The sequence below is a fragment of the Macrotis lagotis genome, chromosome 1 (genome assembly GCF_037893015.1).
Source record: "Macrotis lagotis isolate mMagLag1 chromosome 1, bilby.v1.9.chrom.fasta, whole genome shotgun sequence".
In the NCBI taxonomy this organism is placed as follows: Eukaryota; Metazoa; Chordata; class Mammalia; order Peramelemorphia; family Peramelidae; genus Macrotis; species Macrotis lagotis.
In genome coordinates, this window is record NC_133658.1 from 902,963,234 (window position 1) to 902,985,561 (window position 22,328).

Here is a 22,328-nt window from a genome sequence, read left to right on the forward strand (position 1 = left end):
TTCTAATATTCTATAGTTTTAATACCAAGGTTCTAAAATTCTAAGGTTCTGTAATCTAAAACTTTAGAAGTTCTAGTATTCTAAAATTCTCCTGTGCTGTGGTTCTAATGTTCTAAGATTCCAATAAGCTATGGTTCTATGATTATAAGATTCTGAGAGTGTATATTTCTAACATTCTAGTATTCTAAAATGTTAAAGTTTTAGTAGAACATTCTATGATTCTATGGCTATAATGTCTATGATTCTAGAGTTTAATGGGCTCTAAGATTCTGTGATCCTTTGTTTCTGTGGAGGTTCTGCTATTCTAAAAATCAAAAGAGCCAAGTACCTCCAGATTTTAAGTTTCTAATATTCTGAGTTTCTAGAATCTAAGGTTCTATTCATAACATTCTAGTATTCTAAAACTCTATGACTCTGTGATTCACTAAAGTTTTATTATTTTAATCTAATTTTATGACTATATTAAAACATTCTTATTTTCTACTGTGTCAGAGTTTTAATGTAAGGTTTGATGATTCAAAGTTTCAAGTTTCCAATAATCTGTGCTTCTTGAACCTAAACTACTATATGTTTCTAAAGTACTATTATTCTAAAAATTAAAGATTCTAAGTTTCTTAGAAACTATGGTTCTAAGATTCTGGAATTCTAAAGTTAAAATAGTCAAGTACTCTGAGGTTCTAAGTACCTAGTAAATAATAATTCTATGATTTTAGAGGGAAAAAATTCTGTCATTCCGTGTCTAAGTTTCTAATAGCTAAAATTCAAAAATTCTAAGATTCTGTGCCTCAATAAGGATAACCTTCTATGAGTCTATACCTTTAGGATTTAATTGGTTGTTCTTTGGGTACAAGGGATTGAGGGATTAGAGGAAACTGCAACCACAAATAATACCTGGGCCCAAGGTGTGCTCATCTCGATGAAACTCTCGTTGATGAGACGCAGCAGATACAAAAACTGCTTATCCTCATAGTCAAAGCGACTCCCAAACACCACAGAGCTGATGACATTGGAGACTGTGCGGCTCAGGAAGAAGGTGGGATCAATGGGGTCTCCTAGAAGAGTGATGGAGGGAGGCAAGGATGGGAGGCAGGGGCAGTGAATGAGTAGAGATGGAGGTGTGAAAAGAAGAGCACCATGTGAGAAGGCAAGGGACCTATTTGGACTCAGGTCTCACACCCCATTCACTGAATGATCTTAGATATTTCTCCTTTTGTCCCTCTCTGAGCCTTAGTTTCTTCCTCTGTAAAAGGAAGTTGAACACATGGACTAAGATCATCAGATCATAGAGCTAAAAGGGACCTCAGAGGTCATTTAGTCCAAGCCCCCCCCCCATTTTTCAGATGAGGAAACTGGGGCACTCATGTATTAAGCATTAGAGTTATGATTTGATCCAAGGTCCTATGGGTCCTATGATTTCAGAACCAATAATATTTGCATGTCTCAAGCTGTCATCCTTCTCATTTGAGATAGATGGGAAACTAAGACCCAGATAGTTAGGTTAAGTCACTTTCCTCAAATCACACAGATAATATGAGTAGAGACCAAATTTGAACCCAGGTTCTCTGACTTCAAATCCAGTGTTCCTGCCAGGTCCCTCCCAGTTCTGAGCCTGGACCAAGGGAGGGACACTGGACAATCTTTAGGATCCCCTAAGCCACTCTTGGGCTTTCTTCTAGAGCTACCTGGATCTCCCCACAGTGCTGAGATTTTCATAAATCCATCTCTTCTACTACTCCCCACCTCCATGTTGACATCTGGTTCTCTTCATGGGCCCTCAGTCTTAACCACCAAGTTCCACCTCCCTATACTCCTGATTCCATTTTTCCCAAGTTCCCTGAGCAGCACCTACCATTGGTTTTCCGGAACTCTTCCAGCAAGAAGCCAGCCTCTTCCTGAATACGCTCCTCAATACTGCGCTTCCCCATTCCAAAATCTCGAAGGACAGTCAGAGAAAAACGACGCAAGATCCGCCAGCGATCCCCATTGGCCAGTGCAACACCTGTCAATGCCAAAGTAAATCCTACTGTGTGTAGGGGAATGGGAGGGAAGTTCAAAGGCAAGAAGGTCAGGTTGATGGTATCCATGAAGTTATAGAATTTAGAGTTGGAAGGACCCAATCTGGCACAATTCCCATTTCATAGAATTGTGGTTCAGAAAGGTCTCAAGATCATAGATCAGCAGCTGTGAAGTATATCAGAGGATATCTATCCAAACTCTCTCTTTTTTTTTTTTTTTAGAGATGGAAATTCAGATTCACAGAAAGGTGGTGGGACTTGCTTTAGATCACATAGAGGATGCAGCTGAAACAGTTTTGGGACACAAAGCTAGAACTCTTTTCATGACAGGTGTTTGGTCCCTGACTTATAGAATTCATCCTTAAATAGTGGAGGGTTCAGCCTAGGACAAAAAGCAACCTCCAGGTTCCAGATAAATAGCCTAGGTCTCGAAAATTTGTGTATTCTTTTGGTGATTCAGTCGTGTCCAAGTCTTTGTAACCCTTTTCTAGGTATTTATTTGGCAAAGATCCTGGAGTGGTTTCCCATTTTCTTCTCCAGATCATTCTATAAATGAAGAAACTGAGTCAAATAGGGCTAAGTGACTTATCCAGGGTCATATAGTTAGTAAGTGTCTAAGGCCATCTTTAAACTCAAGAAAATGATTTTTTCTAACTCCAGGTCTGTTGCTCTATCCAGCTAGGTAGCACAGTGGATAGAGCACTGGCCCTGGAGTCAGGAGGATCTGAAATCTGGCCTCAGACACTTAATAATTACCTAGCCATGTGACCTTGGGCAAGTCACTTAGCCCCTTTGCCTTACAAAAAACAAAAGAGAGAGAGAGAGAGAGAGAAAGAGAAATTAAGGGACTGGACTAATGGCATCAAACTCAAATAGCAAGGGATCCCTTGACACCACATATTGACTTAGAACTGATCTGGCATATCTCGTTGTATTTTTATTTATTTTGCTAAATATCTCCCAATTACACTTTTTTTTTAGATTTTTTTTTCAAGGCAATGGGGTTAAGTGGCTTGCCCAAGGCCACATGGCTAGGTATTTATTAAGTGTCTGAGGTCGGATTTGAACCCAGGTACTCCTGACTCCAAGGCCGGTGCTCTATTCACTGCACCACCTAGCCACCCCTTCCCAATTACATTTTAACTTGGTTGGAGGAGCTTTGTGGATCCCTTGTTTCACACCAGCCTGAGTTGAAAACACCTGATAGAGCATCTCTCAAGGGTAGCGACATTTATTAAGAACCTATTATTGGGTGTATGGGGCTGGACATGGGCTTGGGTGCTCATGGCTCCAGGGCTGGTGCTCTGTCCATTGTGCCACCTGACCATACCTACAATTATTACTATTATTTTTTATTTTAATTTTTTTCCTCTCCCCTTTACTTTATCGCTCAAGCGAGTCTATATATATGGGGGGAAGGGGGTATTTCATTTACTCTTAAACAAGAATATTTTATTGATGTAAAGAAACATTATTTGTACAAAATGAGAATAAATATTGAATAAAAAAATAAAATTTTAAAAAAGAACCTATTGTATTCTGGGTACCATGCTCAGTGTCAGGAATACAAGACAAAAGACAATCACCATGCTCAAGGAACTCCTAATCAAGGAGACAACATGCAAATAATCACTGTGCAATTGAGATGGGGACAGGATAAATTAGGGGTAGTCTCAGCTGGAAGACAGTTAGATTAAGGAAAAGCAGAGAAACCAGTAGGCAAAGATGAAAAGGAAGAGTATTCCAGGCATGGGAGACTACTAAGAAAAATACCTAGAATAATTTCGTATTGCTACCGTTCTTGATGGGTATGGAAGCCGGGGGGGGGGGGGGGAGGAGTAAATTTGGGATGGAAAATAAAATGAAATGGGGGAAAAAATTGAGCATGTGAGATGAAGAGTCAAAGCTCCTCCTCACTACTAAATCTCACCCTCCTATGCCTGCCCTTTCCCTACCAAAAAAAAGCATCATCCAATCTCCATGAAAGAAGCTCTAGTTCTAGGGTGGTGATCAATTTTCTCTTGGTTCTAGAGCACTGGAGAAAAGTTGCACCTTATACTGAGGCTATAGATAACAGTCAGTATAGTTTATAGAAGTGGTATCTCTCACCATGACCTTGGAAGTTCCGGTCAATGGAGGCTAATTCCCCCCGGCCACTGAACTCCTCCGCCTGGTCCACCAGTGCTTCCTTCACTGCCTCATGGCCGCATAGCACGACTACTCTTCGAGGACCCATGTAGACAGTAAACACAGGCCCATACTTCTTACTGAGCTGGGAAGGAAATAGGGAGTGAGACAGGGGGTTCCCAATCTGATTTCCCAGGCTGGGCCTCAGAAACAAGGTAGAAATGTTGGTCCAAGAGAGGAGTGGGCAGGAAATATGGAAAAATGGAAAGAACCTTAGTCAAGAGATCTGGGTTTCATCCCAGACTCTCCTCTCTTGGACTCTGTTTTCCCAATGTGGAGAATGGGCAAGATTATTTCTGAAGTCTCTTCCAAGTCTTATGGTTTAAGTCTAAATAAGTCCTTGTGATATTATTATTATATAATTACCCCTCAGTGCTAAAAGTCTAAGATTCTGGTTCTAATATCCAGAGGTCCCGAGCATCTAGGATTCTAAGATTTTCCAACCCAATGACAGCATGAGAGAAGATGGGCAGACTCACCTCCAGGAAAGATTGAAATGTGGCATCAGTGCGCACCTGCAGCAGGTTACCCAGGAAGGGTAGGGGTGTTGGCCCTGGGGGCAGCTTGCCTGCTTTGTGCATACGCTTCCATGCAATGAGGATGGCAAGGCAGGGAACACAGAGAGCCAAGAAAAGAGTGATAACACCACCAAACTCCATGGTGCCTGGAGGAGGAGGTGCCCAGGGTGCTGGGGGCCCCAGTTATATATTCATCATGCTCAGCCTTATCTGAAACCTGAATCACCCTGGGATTAAGCTTTCAAAGCCTGGTACTGTGGCTTACATAACTTGTGTCCCCTCCCCTAGACATGGAAGGAAAGGGCAACCAGTTGGATAAGGGGGCGCTGGATTGGATCTCTTAGCCCTCTCTACCCCACATCCCATCCCTCCTTCTAGAGATTGGCATGGTCTGGCCTGGGTGCTAGTTTGGGAGCTCATGGATCTAGGTTGGAATCTACATAGTGCTACTGACTGCCTATGTACCCTGGGCAAGTCCCTTCCCTTTCCTAGCCTAAGTTCCTTTATCTGTAAAATAAGGGGTTGGACTATATGGTCACTGAAGTTCTTTCTGGCTCTCAACAGTTATGTCCTCTCAAAATACAAATTGGTCTGACCTCCAATTAAAGAAATCCAGAGTCAGGGAAAAAAGAGGGATTTGTCCAGGTCACACAATGAGCTAGGAGTTTGTGCTTAGTCCCAAGGCTCTTGATACCTTGATGCCCAATCCAGATTCTTTTCCTCTATGGAATGCTATCTTTGGCATCTGTAGTCAGATGGATAGGGGTGGGGGTCATTGGAACAACCTCCAGTGGACTTTACTGACTGTCCCAAAGTGACTTTGGGACTTGCAACTTGGGTTCCAGAGTCCTAGTTATGAGATTGGGTTCACAGGCAGTTATGGTGGCACACTGGACCTAGAGTCAGAAAGACATGAGTTCAAATGTGACCTGAGAAACTAGCTGTGGAAACTTAGACAAGTGACTTTGACCTGTTGGGTTCAGTTTATTCATCCATAAAATAGGAATAATAAAAGCATCTCCTTCCTAGGGTTACTGTGAGGAAATGCTTTTTGAACCTAAAACACATTATAAATGCTAGCTATTATGATTGTTATATTAGTATTGATTGGTTTGGTTGATTGTTTTGTTCTTATCTTTTGTTCTCAAGGAAGATGAAATTAATACTAGTATTGGGCTTCCTCAATACTAGTATTACTAGTTCATGGGACCTGTGCTGGAAATTGCATGAGGCCCTTCTAGTCCAACTCTTCCCCCACAATCCAACTTCTTGGAGCCTCCAAGTCCAGGAGCTGGAAGGACCTTTTTGGGCAGAGATTCAACTCAAAGGTCTCTCCTCCAAATGTGGAAACATATCCAGAAAGGGGCAGTCACAGAAAGTTAGACCTCTAGCCAGAACTTGACTTTCCATCAATGGTGAGCCAAGACCCTAGGATGGAAAGTCTGTGAGGAAGTCTCAGATGTCCAGGGTTGCCTAGGGTGGGGCTGAAGAACAGAGACAGGTTGCCTATGGGCTGGGTTTTAAGCTGCTTATTTTTTTGTCTCAGAAGAATTTCACTCAGGTGGGGAGAGAGAACCGGAACCGGGGATGCAGGTCTGGGTGGGGAGGGCTGGCATGCCCTGCTGTGTTTGCTCTAAGAACCTGGGAGGCCAATGGGGCAATGATGCCCATAGATCGAATGTCCTGGGATTAGCAGAAACCAGATCTCCCAGGGAACTCAGCAGCTGAGGGAACCTCAGGTGTGGGGAAAGGGGAAATAGCCAGAGAACTAAATAGCCTACTGAGAAGGCTTCATTTGGTGCTGGGATTTTCTCTCCTTGGCCCTATTCCTAACTCTCTGGGTTTTCCTTTGTCTCTTTTTTCTTGATTATATTTTTCACCAGTCTCTCTCTAAACCCATGTATCTTTCTGTCTCTATCAATGTCTCTACCTCCCTCCCTCTCTTCCTCTCCTATCTCTCTTTCTTCCATTTCTTTCTTTGTCTCTCTCTTTCTCCTTTCCTTTCTCCTTCTTTCCCTGTCTCTGGTCTGTCTACCATGGTCTCTGTTGTCAATGTCATTTCTATCTCTGTCTCTCCTCTCTCTCTCTCTCTCTCTCTCTCTCTCTCTCTCTCTCTCTCTCTCTCTCTCTCTCTCCAATTCCTGCCTTGGCTTCATGGACAGAGCTGTGTATGTCTTTTTCTGCTCTAGTACCTTGAGGATCTGCCCTACATACAACCTCCCTCCACTCCAGCCCTTCTGACCTCTCTCCTTGTCATCCCTACACCCATCAGTCTCTACCCATACTCCTTAACCCCAAGCCTGCCATTCCCTCTCCTGAGATTCCTACTTCCCTTTCTCCAACTGCCTTCTTCATATAGGTGAGCTGAGTTGGAATCTCTCCACTGTCTTCCACTGTCCCACCACTGTCCCAACTCCCTAAGATCTTCTGTTGAGGGCTCTTCCCACCTTCAAAAGCAAGCTCCACATCCGAGGATCCATTGATAATGAAACAGGGCAAGTGGTCATGGAGAAGGATGAACCATGGGGAGATTTATTAGTTTTGTGGTAATCCATCAGTGACTGACAAGAATAAAATCCAGTCTATTGGACCTGGCAAGAGATCACAGCGAGAAATTAATCATGTCTGTGAAACTGGACTAAATTGAGGAAAATTGAATCTAGTCTGACTTCCAAACACAGAGAGGTGAGATGATTTGTCCAGGGGCACACAAGCCCACATCTTCTGACTCAAAGTATAGAATACTCTATGATTCCAGGCTGATTCCCTCTGCTGGTGTCTCCCCAAGAACCCTTCCCATCACTGGGGCAAGAAATGGAGCTCCTAGATCCAGGATATTGTCCCTAACCCAGCTTCCTGGGGACTAATGTCCAAGTCTTCAGGGGGCTTGGAGGAGACCAAGGAGAAGTACTGCAGGATGATAGTGAAGAACAAGAGGAGTTATGCCTGAGCAATACCCTCACCTAGACAGATACAGTGGGTGACAGAGAACAGTAATAATAAGAGAACCTTACAACAACAACCCTGAGGATTTACCTAACTCTTGGCCTTCCCAAAGACATCCTTGGATTCATGATGCCCTTTCTTCCAACTGAAGGGACCTCATTAAATGGGACACTGAGAGAAGGAGGGGTGGGGAGGAAATGGTGGGAAACAAAGGAAGGATTCAATTAGGGACTGTCTCTTCTCCCCTTTTCTGTCCCCCTCTGAAACTGAGCCCTCATCTCCCCCAAACTCTTCTTTCTCCATTAGCCACTTATACTGAACCCTCTGGAATTCCCTATTGTTAATCAAATCCTCCTTTAAAGGGCACTCGATCCTGATGTATGTCCTTTAGGCATCTTCAGGTCATTCTTCCTCCCTCCCCAAGAGGTTTAGCATCCCCTTCCAACATCTTGTCTTCTCTGTTTTTCAGTCTCTTCAATTCTCATAACTATTGACTGGGGGTTACCTGAAGAACAAATGTAAAAAGCTCAACACAGTGCCTGGCCCAGTGTTGGCATCATACAAATGTCACTCCATTCCCTTCCAGACACAGGAGTGATCATACCTTGGATCTTCCAACTGCCCCCACATCTCTACCCATGCCCCCAACTGAATTTTTCTTTTTAATGTCTCTTCTCCAAACAGCAGGATCTTAAGGTCCTTCCCAGTCTTGTAACCTTCCTACATATCAATGTCTTTCCTAAAATGCAATGGACAGAACTCAACACAATGCTCTGGATAGGGTCTGACTAGGGCAGAAGACAAAGGAACATCACCTCCTCAGGTCTCTCTCCACATAGCATAAGATCCAATTTGTTTCTAGCACATGGGTGACTCATATAGAGATTGTAGACCCACTAGAACCCCTAGTTCTTCCAATATAAACTTTGATCTTCTATTTTTGTAAAGATTATTTGAGTCCACATATTTTTTACTATTAAATTCATCTTCTTAGATTTGGCCTTCCTTTAGAGTCCATCAATTTTGGGGGGGATTCTGTTTCAGTCATCTAATTCTTTAGCTTTCTCATACAAGTCTGTGTCATAGATATCTTGAATAAGCACGCTGTTTATATCTTTAAGATTCAAGGTTTAAACAGCATAAAACCAAGCACAGACCCTGGGGAACTCCATTGGAGACCTCCATCTAATTGACATCAATGCATTTAAGAGTACTTTGGGGATCTGACCATTCAACCAGCTTTGAATCCAGCTGAATATACCATTCTCCAGGCCACATCTCACTGCTCAGCCTTGAGAACATCATACAGCAAAAACTTCAATCTACTTTCGGATAAAAAACTAATGGAGTCTGAATGCATATCAAAGAATATTGTTTTAGTCTTTCAATTTTTCTTGAGTGTGTTTCTTTCACAATTTAGCTAATACAGAAATGTGTTTTTACATGGCAGCATATATAATGTATAGCAAATTATTTGCCTTCTCAAGGAGGGGGAAAAGTAAGAGAGATGGAAATAATTCACAAACTAAAATTAAAAAACAAATGTCAAAAATTTTAAATATAAAATATAAGCATCTTCAAAACAGGACATTATAATAAACTTTGACAAATACATTCATTATCTAAACAGGTTTAGATCTAGTCTAATAACACTTTCAAAAGAGGAAATGAAGTCAATCTGACATGAGATTTCTTTAAGGAAGAAGCCATGGCTGACTCCTGGTGGTCATGATGCCTTTTTCCAAATTTTTACTAACTATTCTATTCCAAAATTTTGCCAAGCTTGGAAGTTCAGTGGCCTATAATTCAAAGGACTCCATCTATTTCCTTCCTTTTTTGGAAAACCCAGGTGACTCCACCCTTCTCCTATTCTTCACAGTCCTTTAGTACTCATTCACAGTAGCCTAGTAAGTATATCTGCCAATTCTTTAAGTCTCTTGAGATGAGGACAAAATGTCCTTGGCCTCCTCTAATATCATTTTTGTGAACTTATTCACATCTCACACATCCAAACTGTTCCCAGTCTTACATCAGATAGTCTCATTTCATTCACACAGCCAACATCCTAGCTTAGGTCCTTATCATCTCTTAGCTGGATTATTGCAATAGTCTTCTGATTGCTCTCCCTGCCTCAAGTATCTCCAACCTCCTATCTATCTTCCATTCAGATGCCAAGGTTATTTTTCTAAAACATAAGTCTGACCATGTCGCTCTTTGTTCAATGAGTTTATTGTTGCTCAGTTGTTTGATTTGTATCTGATTCTCTTTGACCTAATTTGGAGTTTTCTTAGCAGAGCTGTTGGAGTGGTTTGCCATTTCCCTCTCCAGGTCATTTTATAGATGAGGAAACTGAAACAAATAAGGCAAAGAGACTTGTCCCTGGTCACATAGCTAGGAAGTGTCTGAGGTTAGATTTGAACTCAGGAAGATGAAATACTCAGTCCATTATGTCACCACCTAGCTACTCCTCAATGAATTCTAGTTGCTCTCTACTTGCTTCCAGGATCAAATAGGAAATCTTTAAAACATGAAGTATTTAAAAGTCTTCCTAAGCTGTCCAAAATCTTACTGTCCAGTCTTCTTTCATTTACTCCCCCTTCATTTATTTATCTTTTTTAGGTTTTTGCAAGGCAAATGGGGTTAAGTGGCTTGCCCAAGGTCACCCAGCTAGGTAATTATTAAATGTCTGAGGTCCGATTTGAACTCAGGTACTCCTGAGTACCTCAGGTACACCCGCCCTCCAGGGCGGGTGTTCCATCCACTGCACCACCTAGCTGCCCTCCCCCTTCATTTATTTATTTTATGACTCAGTGAAAATAATTCAGTTGGTAACTTCCTCAAAAACTGGACCTTTGCTGAAAATTTTGCACAACTCTGCTTCACTTAAATCCAATTTATGAGCAAGTCAAGACAACATTCCATGGTATCATTGACCCTCTTTGAGAACAAAGAATGAACGATAACAACAACACCCTCTTAATGATGCATACCTTTGCACTGACTGTTCTGGAATGCTCTCTCCCCTCACTTCCACTTCTTAGTTCCATGGCTTCCTTCAACGGTTAGCCCAAGGTTGAGTCTACCCATTCATAGCTGAGGTTCTATGACTTTCCCTTTCAGATTATTTTCATTTATTCTTCAGATATCTTGGTCATATTTAATTATTTACATGCTGTCTCCCCCCCCCCATTAGAAGGTGAGTTCTTCATCATTAAAACAAACTAGATAATTTTGATTACATTAAATTAAAAAGCTTTGGCACAGACAAAACCACTATAACCAAGATCAAAAGAGATGTAGTAAACTGGGAAATAATTTTTACAACTTTTACAAATTTTTACAATTTTTACAAAGGACTCATTTCTAAAATATACAAAGAACTGAGTCAAAATTTAAAAAAAAAAACAACAAGCCATTCCCCAATTGACAAAATGTCAAAGGATATGCAAAGGCAATTTACAGATGAGGAGATCAAAGTAATCCATAGACATATGAAAAAATTGCTGTAAATCATTACTTGTTAGAGAAATGCAAATTAAAGCTTCTCTGAGGTACCACCTCACACCTCTCAGACTGGCCAATATGACCAGAAAGGACAATGATCAATGTTGGAAAGGATGTGGGAAATCTGGACATTAATACATTATTGATGGAGCTATGAACTCATCCAACCTTTCTGGAGAGCAGTTTGGAACTATACCCAAAGGGCACAAAAATGTGCATACCCTTTGATCCAGCAATACTACTACTGGGTCTATACCCTGAAGAGATGAAAAAAAGGTAAAAACATCACTTGTACAAAAACATTCATAGCAGCCCTGTTTGTGACAAAGAATTGGAAATCAAATAAATGTCCTTCAATTGGGGAATAGCTTAGCAAACTGTGGTATATGTATGTCATGGAACACTATTGTTGTATTAGAAACCAGGAGGGATGGGAATTCAGGGAAACCTGGAGAGATCTGCATGAACTGATGCTGAGCGAAATGAGCAGATCCAGAAAAACACTGTACACCCTAACAGCAACATAGGGGTGATGATCAAACCTGATGGACTTGCTTATTCCATCAGTGCAACAATCAGGGACAATTTGGGGCTGTCTTCGATGGAGAATACCATCTGTATCCAGAGAAAGAACTATGGAGTTTGAACAAAGACCAAGGACTATTACTTTTAATTTTGAAAAATAACTAATATCTTATGCAATCTTGCTATCTCTTTTTCTTTACTTTTCCTCCTTAAGGATATGATTTCTCTCTCATCACACTTAATTTGGATCAATGTATACCATGGAAACAATGTAAATACTGGCAAATTGCCTTCTGAGGGGAGTGGAGGGAAGGAAATAAGATTGGGGGAAAATTGTAAAACTCAAAATAAATAAAATCTTTAAAATAAAAAAAAGGTGAGTTCTTCAAGGATATGGACTGTGCTCTTTTTTTAACCTTTCTTTGTGTCCCCCATCCCTTAGCCCATCACCATACAGTAAGAACTTATTAATGAACTGATTATTCAAACTCAAGCTGTGGGCTGGAAATCAAAATCCTATGGTAGAGGTTGATCAAAGGAATTCCTTGATTAATATGATGAATCTTTAGAGTAGTGAGACCTAGGGTCCTAGAAAGAAGAGGGTAGATTTCCTGGAAAACTACTTGCCTGAGATGACTCTCTAGCCACCCCCAAATTAGAGAATTCCAGGATTCCAAGAGATGAGTAGGTTGGCAGCTCCAGCTTCTCAGTGAAAAGAGTTAGTTCCTTCTCCATCACATTGGAAAGAACAATATTGCAATTCTCTCCCCAAGAGAATGACATTTCCAGGAACTCCCTGCTCCTTTTTCTAGAAGGTTGAATTCTGGAATTCCCAGAGTTGTGATTGCAAAAACAGCTAGGGCTGTGACTGCCCAGGAAATTGCACACCACCCTTTGTCATTCATCCAGAACATTAGGACTGAGTTCCCCTCTATTGCTTGACCTCAGAGAGCAGAATTAGGTAGTTGTAAAGATGATTGAGTTTAGATACCAAGAAAAATTTCATCATCATCATCATCATCATCATCATCATCATCATCATCCCTCATTGGAAGTCACAGCCTGGGTGTGATGCATAGAAATCTGGTCTCTAAGCAGGAACACTTGGATTGAACTCCTATCTCTGACCTATACTGGTTGTGTGACCTTAGGCAAATCATTTAATTTGTCAAAACTCTAGACAACTCTCTCTAACTCCAAATTTTCAAGAAGATGGCAAAACTGGGTTGGTAGATGAGTTCCCTAAGCTAATGAATTCTAGATCCAGTTCCAGTGGAAGGGGGATATCTCAGTAGGGTTTGGATTTCCTCCTCCCAGGAGGTTCCCAAGTAAAGGATGAATGACCACTTGTAAGGGATGAGGAATGGCATGGATTTCAAACAAGTGATTGCTGAGATCTTTTCTAATTCTATGTTTCTTTGAATTCCCCTTCTAAGATGTTAAAACATTGTCCATCCAAGGCCAGGAAGTTCAATTCAAAATACCTTTCTCTGGCCATATGATAACAGCACCTTCAGCTACATAAGTCTCTGCCCAATGCAGTCATCTAATTTCAAGAGTACTGGTGGAAGTGAGGGCACTTCCCCCCTTTGCTTTACATCACTCTGTCCTATCCTCCAGAAAGAGGTCAAGGGATTCAAAGGGTCAGTTTCCCTTTCATGGGGAAATCCCCAATGAAAATCAACCTGTTGGACACAGGAGCAATTCTCAATTCCTCCTACAAGATTTTATTGGGCACTCAACACCCTCCACAGAGACAAAGGCTCTACTTGACCTGAGCAGATCAAGAGCCTTCCTTGCAGGCAGGAAGGGCTGGGTTCAAGTCCTTGGCCATATAATCCTACACAAGTCTTTTAATCTCTTCATGCCTTAGATGGCTCATTTAGACTATAAAGTTCAGAGTACGGTCTTCCTTGGGAGCTCCCTATACCAAAGAAATCATGACAAACCAGTACACCCTGAAAGCTAACCAAGTTTCTTGGGAGTTGGAAATGATTTGATTGTTGTATTTTTTAGCCTGGCTTCCAATAAAGCCCAAAGCATTATGGGAGCAGTCCTGCATGCAAAAGAAAAGGTGTCTCCTGAAGAAGCTCTACCTGATGCTGATCCTTTGGATAAGGAGTGGGCTGGGTGGATACCAAAGTTTCCTTGATGAGAGATACTCGTGAAGCAAAACACCTGCTAGGTGAGAAGCATGAAAAACAACTTTGGAAACTATGAATGTTTGGAGAAACTGGCTTCTCAACCTATCCATATTTCCACTTTAGCTCCTGTGCCCTAGAGAATTTCTCTATGATTGAGATCAAATCCTCTCCCTTGGTTTGAACTTTCGCTTCTCATTTGCAGCTTCCAAAGTCTTTTTATGTGTCTCTTCCAAAGAATGTGTTGTGACTCATCTGTCTCTCTCTTGCAAAATTCAAGCATCAACTATACCCCTTATGCAGATGCTCATTGTCATTTCCATTCTCTTCACCATTTGGAGTCAAATCTCCTTCCACACATGCAGCAGCATGCAAAATGTCTGTCAATTGAGAGTCTGGTTCCATCATTGTATACTCAAATGTAATGCTTTGACTGATGAGGAAACTCCCCTGATCAACCCCATACACCCTTCTTAGGCACTATCTTTTCAATCAGTTCACCAATAAGCTGTCATGGTCTAATTGCAGTACCAAAGAACAACTACTTTCTTTTGGGAAAGTTCTTTCCCTTCAATCAGGAGTAATGAGGAAAATACAAGTTAACTCTCCAAGATTCTTTGGATCCTCACTCAATTTTTTGTCTTCCTTAGCAATGGTTTCTATATTCCTTTTGGCAATATCATTTGAGCCACAGGAGCCACTGGACATGGAGCATAGTCACCAAGTTTGAGAAGTCTCAGAAAGTTCCCTATCACGACCTAGATACATGTTCATGCATGGCAGCAATGATCTCTTATCTTGGACAGTTTCACCCTATTCCATTAAGGAGGTACCACCAACCAGCTCACCTGCCAAGCACTGAAGCATCCAAGTCATTCTTTGAAGGACCAAGGCTTCTCTCCTGGAGCATCTAGCTCCTCCTCTTCAGGAAGGGTCTCCATCAGTTCCTTAGCTCCAAGCATTCTGTGTTCCTTTCCTTCCTGCTCTGGACTTCTTGTCAAGATAGGTGTCGGGGCAGCTAGGTGGTGCAGTGGATAAAGCACTGGCCCTGGAGTCAGGAGTACCTGGGTTCAAATCCAGTCTCAGACACTTAATAATTACCTAGCTGTGTGGCCTTAGGCAAGCCACTTAACCCCATTTGCCTTGCAAAAACTAAAAAAAAAAAAAAAAAAAAAAAAAAAAGGATAGGGGTCAAGATGCCCCCATCTCTCAAGACCTTTTTCATTTTTTTATTCACCCTAAAACCTTGCTTCATTTCTAATAGGATCATAAATTTAGAAAGCAATAACTTAGAGGTAACAAAGTCCAACATAATTATTTTACAGGGGGGGGCGGCTAGGTGGCACAGTGGATAAAGCACCAGCCTTGGAGTCAGGAGTACCTGGGTTCAAATCCGGTCTCAAACACTTAATAATTCCCTAGCTGTGTGGCCTTGGGCAAGTCACTTAACCCCATTGCCTTGCAAATACTAAAAAAAAATTATTATTTTACAGGGAAGGAAACTAAGGTCCAGAAGGGAAAAGGGACCGGGTTCAAGACCACTTTGTTTGTAGAAGAAGGTATTAGACTGGAACCAGGACTCAATTGTAGTTTTCTGGTCAATGGGAGTAGTAAGGATATATTTAGAAATTAAGGTAATTTTAAAGATGAAAGATATCAATAAATTTTAAGGGAAATTTTTTTTTTAATAAAGAGGAAAAAATTCACTGCTTTTTGTATTACCTAAACAGTAAACCATAGATTAGAAAAGGAGTTATTTCCTTTCTGGTGGAGATACACTTAAGGAAATAAAGCACATTTTTCTGTTACAATTCTAACTTCATCAAGTACTTCTCTTTCTCTATGGCTTGATCTCCAACCAGGAAAGCCATCATTGAGAGGAAGGATCTAAGCTGACACTCTGTTTAAGCAGCCCATGCTTTGTGGGTTTGGTTAGTTCCAATTCTGATATGAGGTTCATTAACTGAGAAGGAAGGGTATAGGCAGAGTTGCAGGCTCTGTCTATTTCTTTGTGTGTGTGTGTGTGTGTGTGTGTGTGTGTGTGTGTGTGTGTGTGTCCCTCAGGACTTAAAGGTTTGCACTTACCCACAGAGAAGGGGATGAAGGCATTATTCTTTTGCAGAGCTCTTGGGCATCCAAGAAGTAGTTGTGCTCAAAAATATGTTTTCTCAAAGTAACAAGGGTTTTTCAGACTGGAGCTCAGAAAAAGGAACATATCAGTACCCTGGCATGGATGTGAAAGAGAAGGAATGGTAGAAATGGTGAAAGAGAAGGTAGGAATGGTGCTCCCCTTACTTATATATCTAGATATCTCTAGATATTTCTATCTATATAATACATGACTTGAAGGGAGGAAGAATAATGTACCAACATCAGGGGTGCTGCAAGCACTGGCTTTGGGTACTCACCACTCCAAGGACCCCAGGATCCCAAAGTACTTCACCTTGGGAAGAAATAGCCTCGGAAAGAGGTGTCTTCAGTCACCATGTGAGGTAAACCCAGAGGAAGTAGGTCACTGAATCTCTGGATCTCATGGATGACAGCATCAGTGTAGGGCATATTGGCTTGATCCTTAAGTTCTGGAAGTCGGTTCTTCCCAATCACCTGGTCAATCTCTTCCTGAACTTTCTCTGGGAAAGAGGAAGGGATATATACACTCAACCACAGGAAGGACCAGAGAGGGGAAACTAGAAAACTGACAGATTAGTGAGTGCCACCACTTTACCAAACAGTGTTTTGGCATTCATACTAAAGGAATTCTGACTGGGCAGCTAGGTGGCACTATGGATAAAGTAACAGATCTGAAGTCAGGACAACTCAATTTCATGAATTCAAATCTAGCCTCAGTCACTCACTAGCTGTGTGACCCTGGGCAAGTGTTTTGACCCTGTTTGCCTCAGTTTCCTGGAGGAATGAGCTGGAGACAGAAATGGCAAACCACTCCAGTACTTCTGCCAAGAGAACCCCAAATGCAATCATGGAGAGTCAGACACAACTGAAAAAGTACTTAATTACCACAACTCTGATGACTTCAATTTGAAGTAGGAAAGCAGAATAGGGATAAGGGGACTCTACTCTGAATGCAGAAGTGGAAAGAATACCATCCCAGGAATTTGTTTCTTCGGTTAGTTTTACTTAATGTTTGGATAAATTATCTGGAGAGGGAAGGCAACCTCTCTGTCTCTGCCTATTTCATTCTCTCATCATCATCATCATCATCATCATCATTGTTGTTGATGAGGAAGATAACTACAATAGCCATCATTTATAGGGTACCAACTATGTGACTGGCATTTTGCTGAGCATTTAATCTCATTTATTTCATTTGATCCTCACAACAACCCTGAGTGGTAGTGTTATTTTTATACCCATTTTATAGTTGAGGAAACTGAGGCAGACTGAGGTTAAAAGACTTACCTAAGGTCCCATAGCCAGTGTCTGTGACCTGATTTGAACTCAGGTCTTCTTCAGTTCATTCACTTAGCTGCCTCTCTTGAGGTCAGACAGGTTCAAGACATGGAACTGATCATAATTGAATAGGTATAACTTATATCAGTTGACCCACTATTTAGGGGAAAGAGGAGGGAAGCGAGGGAGGCAGAAAAATGTGGAAATCAAAGGTTTACAAAAAGTTGACTGTTGAAAGGGGGGGGAAGAGATATGGGTCTGATTCTCAGCTTCAATGCAGACAAAGTTTGGGAACTTCACTGAGTATCATAGTTAGAAGATGGGTCTTCTCGGAAGACCATCCAAGTTACCCTTAGTATTTTTTGAATGAGAAGGAACATTAGTGGCCACCTAGATCAATTTACATACTCCAAGAAGAATTCCCACTATAATTCCCTGCAAGTGGTCAGCATCAGCTTTATGATTCCTAGGGAGGGGCAGCTAGGTTGCACAGTGGATAGAGTACCAGCCCTGGAGTCAGGAGAACCTGAGTTCAAATCTGACCTCAGACATGTAATAACTGCCTAGCTGTATGGCCTTGGGCAAGTCACTTAACTGCATTGCCTTAAATAAATTTTTAAAAAAGATTCCTAGGGAGGCAATATTTACACAACTACACAATATGAGACATCTACTTAACCTTAAACCTTCTAAAAATCTACTTATGTTTTTACAAACTTTATTTAGAGGAGACAAAATTTACAAAACTACACAATTTAAGATTCCTAGGGAGGGAACTTCCCACCCAGCCTCCTAAAACAATCACTCCCTTCCACTTTGGAACAGCTCTCATGATTAAGAAACTTCCTTGCTTCCAGCCTCAGCTGGCCACTTTGTCATTCTCTACCCTTCTCCGTTGTCCCTGGGTCTTTCCCTGGTTGTCAGTAAAAGGCTACTTCTTCCTCCACAGGACATTGTTTCAGATAATAAAAGAATTTATGATTTTCTTGCCCACCTCCTAAGCCCCAAGTCTTCTCTTCTACAGGCTAAACATACGTAGTTTCTTAAATTACTGTTCAAAGGACAAGGATGCAAAATCTTCAACATCATAATTGCCCTCCTCTGGATACTGTCAATTTTTCAATGACATTCTTAAATTGTGATGTCCAGAATTAAATAGAATGTTCTAGTTCTGTTCTAATGAAGAAAGAGAAAAGGGTTAGCAGAACTAGCACCAAAACATTACTGGAAAATATTTCCCTTTTTATAGAGTCCAAGATTTTAATAACTTTTATGGTACCCACATCACACAACTGATAAATAATGAGCTTGTAACTCATTAAAACCCCCAGATCTTTTCTAAACTATTGTCTAACTAAGATTCCCCATCTTAAGCATGATGATTTTTTAACAAGATACAAAATTTTAATTTAATTTAATTCATTCCTGGTAGGTTTCATTCTGCTAGATTTGGTCTAACATTCTAGTTTGTCCAGGTCTTTTTGGGTCCAGTATTATTTTCTGCAAGGGGAAACTGAGTCCTTGAGAAAGGAAGGACTTGCCCAAGGTCTCTCATTAATCTAGAGGTAACACAAGCACTATAATATTAGCCTCTAGGCTTTCAGTCCTTGTACCTTCAGGAGGGCCCAGGGCTGCCCCACCCAAGATGCCTGCTCACCTGTCACCTGAGGATACTTGAGAAACGTGAGGCAGCCATATCTCAGGGTGGTGCTGGTTGTCTCAGTACCCGCGAAGAACAAATTCAGGACGATGGCGATAAGGGAATTATGATCAAATGCAGAATCTGTGTCCTCCTAGAATGGCTGACAACAGATAGAGAGGGAAGGGGCACAGAGAGCCAGCCAAGTTCTTTCATGTGTCTCACTGCCTCTTCTTTATAGGATCTCTCTCAGGGACTGAGGTTTCCTCTATTTTGTCCTGACCCCTGTACTGCCTCCTTTTTGTCAGTCCATGGGTGGATTAGAGCTTCCCTTCCCATGTCTCCCTCTCCCTCTCTCTAGCATCACTCTTTTCTCTCTCTTGCAGTTTTTCTTCCTCCCCAACCTTCTCTCCATCTCTTCCCTTCAGCCTCTTCCTTCCTATTGTCCCTCTCCCCATGTCTCTATATCTCTCTATTTTTTCTTAATTTCTCTGTGTCTTGTCCTGCCTCCCTTTCTCTGTTCACTCACACATTCATGCCCACACAGACACCCACACTCACACAGAGACACACACACAGACACTCACACACCCACAGAGAGACACACACTCACACACACACACACACACACACACACACACACACACACACACACACACACACAAACACGAGTTCACAAACACATTCACCCATTACAGTCTTTTCTGCAAGTCTCACTAGTTCCTGTGTATTGAGGGAAGGGGAAAGAGCGTGACTCACTTTCTCCATGCAGAGAAGGAAACTGTCTATGAAGTCCTGGGGGTCACTGGGGTCCAGGTTTTCTTGGTGCTCCTCAACCCTGCTAGCAATGAAGTCTTTGATGTGCTGAGCAATTTCCACTATACAATGATGGGACCCAGGAAAATACTTCAGCAAATGTGGAAACTGTTCATAGAGCTGAGAAGAGAGGGCAAGGGGGAGGACTCAGGCCTGGCTCTTCCCACAGGTCCCCTGGCTCTTCCCACAGGTCCCCTGGCTCTCAGCACACTTCAGTACGATATGAATACCCACCCTCCCCACCATGGTCTTTCCCTATCCTAGTCTCAAATTGCCCCTTTCTAAAAACCACATCTCCGCATCTCCCTGTCTCCTTTCTTTTGTCCTTCTTTCCGTTTCTTCCTTCTGGATTTTTACCTATAAGACAAATATAATTTAATATTCCAAATGAATACAACTCAATAGCTATCTTATTAGCCTCCATAATGGTTGCATCTATTTGGGGCATGTCTCTACTATTGCTAAGTGATAAAATTCAAATCTGGCCTCAGATACTGACTGTGAGGGTTCAATGAGATAATATTTGTAAAGGGATTGGCAAACTTTGAAGTGTTGCATGTATGTGTGATTTAAATAAAAAATAATATAAATGAAAATAAATAATATATAATGTGAATATACATAAAATATAAATTAAAATGAATAAATAAATATAAATAATATAATAAATATAAAATAACAAGATATTAAATATAATGATTATTATCATCACTGTCATCATATTAAGGACTAGTAGTAACCTCAAGCTGCCTTTTGTTCTCAGAACATCTTTGGTGTCTGTCTCTTGTCTTTTTCTGTTTTTCTCGGTCTCCCTCTGTATTTTAATGTCATTTTTAATCATCTGCTGTGTTGCTTGGCTCTAGGGATATGAATCTCCCCTTGCTCACAGCCTTCCCTCTCTATGCCCTCCCCTTTCCACTTCCCCTTATCTCCCTCCTTTTGTTCTCCCTTCATTATCTCTCATGTCCCTTTCTCGGTGTCCATGGTATCTCCTTGTGTCCCTCTTTCATGGGTCCCCAAGTCATACCTGTATCCACGGGGAGGTGAGAATGACAAAATCTTCCAAGAAACTGATCAGTAGTTCCTGGAACTGGATATCCTGGTATGAAAAACGCTTCCCAAATACAATGGAACAGATAATGTTGGACGAGACTGCCTGGAAAAGGATGACAGGGTCCAGCAGGGCCCCTAGGGGGAAGAGAAACAGAAAAGGAAAGAATTCAGGAAGTGGTAAGAAGCTCTCTGGTGTTTATTATCTATGTCTCATTGCTTTCATCGGTAGCCCAGGGGAAGCTGGTTTTTGTTATTATTGTTGGGATAGTTTACTCTCTCTCTCTCTCTCTCTCTCACTGAAAATCCTTAGGGCCCAAGAAAATAATTCCCAGAGGGAGCAGATTCTGAGACTCTGGGAAAAGGACCATCCTTCCCCACTTCTGGAATCCCTTCTGTGACAGGAGTAGGAGAGAGAAGGACACCATCAGGACTTGACCTCTCTCTTCTATTCTCATTCAGACTTTGGAGGAGAGATGACAGAAGTTATGGACAGTGAAGGCTGACCCTAGAGGGGAAGAGAGGATGCTCCACCACACTCAGTGTTGCCCTGAAATGGTTGGGTGCTTGAACAACTAAGAAACCTGTGGTTAGTGAACCAGGCAGAATTCCATCTTCCTTTCTTTTTCTAGAGCTTTCTAGATGAAGGAGTAAAGATTTTTCCCCATTCCTTTGTTATGAGTTTGCCACTATGCATGCTCTGGAAATAGCAACATTTACTCCGAAGACCTGGGAGGGAGTGGTTGTGATGGGGAGGGTTGATATTGTCTTTTGCATTTCAAATACATTTTATTGAAGCTATGTGCTATGTGCTCATAACAAACTAAGTGTCAAAACCTATGAATGGAAAGGAAAGAGACCTGGGAAAGTAGAATATCATAAGAATTTATATAATAAAAATAGAAAACTGATAGCCAAAATATAAAGTTTCATATTTTAATATTCAATGACTATATCATGTCCTAGATTAGAGAGTCACCCAGGAGTCAGAGAAAAACCCACACAGAGCAAAACTCCATTTGGGGCATGAGACTACCAGAAGGGACCTAGCCAGTGCAGAAAAGGGCAACTCTAGAACAGAAGTCTCTGGTGAATGATAAAAATAACAGCAGCAACAATAGTAATAGTCACCATTTACAAAGCACTTATTATGTGACAGACACTATGGGAAGCACTTTGCAATTGTGTCTCATTTGATACCACAAACCTGGGAGGTTCATTAATTATCATCATCATCATCATCATCATTATCTTCACTTTACAGATGAGGAAACTAAGGCAGACAGAAGTTAGGTGATCTCCCCAGGGTCACACAACTAAGAAATTTCTTAGGTTGGATTTGAACTCAGGTCTTCCTGAATCCAGGTCTAGCACACTATCCGCTGGGCCACCTAGCTGCCTCAACATAAATGCTGAAGAAAATCTATGTTGGACTCTGACTTCGTTCAAACCCCTTGGCTGGATTTTTACCTGTTAAATTGGCACATGTGAGTCAGTACTCTGAATGATTAACACCACTCCACAAGTGTTCGCTTGCCTCCTATATATGACACATGGAGGGGACTCTTAGAAGGTCATC

General features: G+C 41.5%; 2 protein-coding genes across 3 annotated transcripts in view; both read right to left on the bottom strand.

Moving 5' to 3' along the window:
- LOC141509520 (cytochrome P450 2G1-like) overlaps window positions 1-8,072 on the bottom strand; it is a 19,741-nt gene extending 11,669 nt beyond the window's left edge. The window contains exons 1-5 of one of the 2 annotated variants that reach the window (XM_074219133.1): window positions 7,757-8,072; window positions 7,168-7,311; window positions 4,125-4,287; window positions 1,850-1,999; window positions 892-1,052 (exon numbers count right to left, since the gene is read on the bottom strand). In XM_074219133.1, the coding sequence (XP_074075234.1) occupies window positions 892-1,052; window positions 1,850-1,999; window positions 4,125-4,287; window positions 7,168-7,275 (582 nt within the window). In that variant the 5' untranslated portion in view covers window positions 7,276-7,311; window positions 7,757-8,072. Of the gene's footprint in view, window positions 1-891; window positions 1,053-1,849; window positions 2,000-4,124; window positions 4,288-4,681; window positions 5,617-7,167; window positions 7,312-7,756 lie in introns of those variants that run through there. The other variant, XM_074219134.1, reaches the window with a different exon arrangement.
- A 7,909-nt stretch (window positions 8,073-15,981) lies between these two features.
- LOC141510260 (cytochrome P450 2B9-like) lies at window positions 15,982-19,945 on the bottom strand. The gene is made up of 5 exons (XM_074220242.1): window positions 19,934-19,945; window positions 19,643-19,819; window positions 18,902-19,037; window positions 16,280-16,466; window positions 15,982-16,060 (listed from the first exon to the last, which is right to left on the bottom strand). Exons 1-5 carry the CDS (start codon window positions 19,943-19,945, stop codon window positions 16,036-16,038), a joined length of 537 nt encoding a protein of 178 aa, XP_074076343.1. The 3' UTR covers window positions 15,982-16,035.
- Window positions 19,946-22,328: the final 2,383 nt, after the last annotated feature.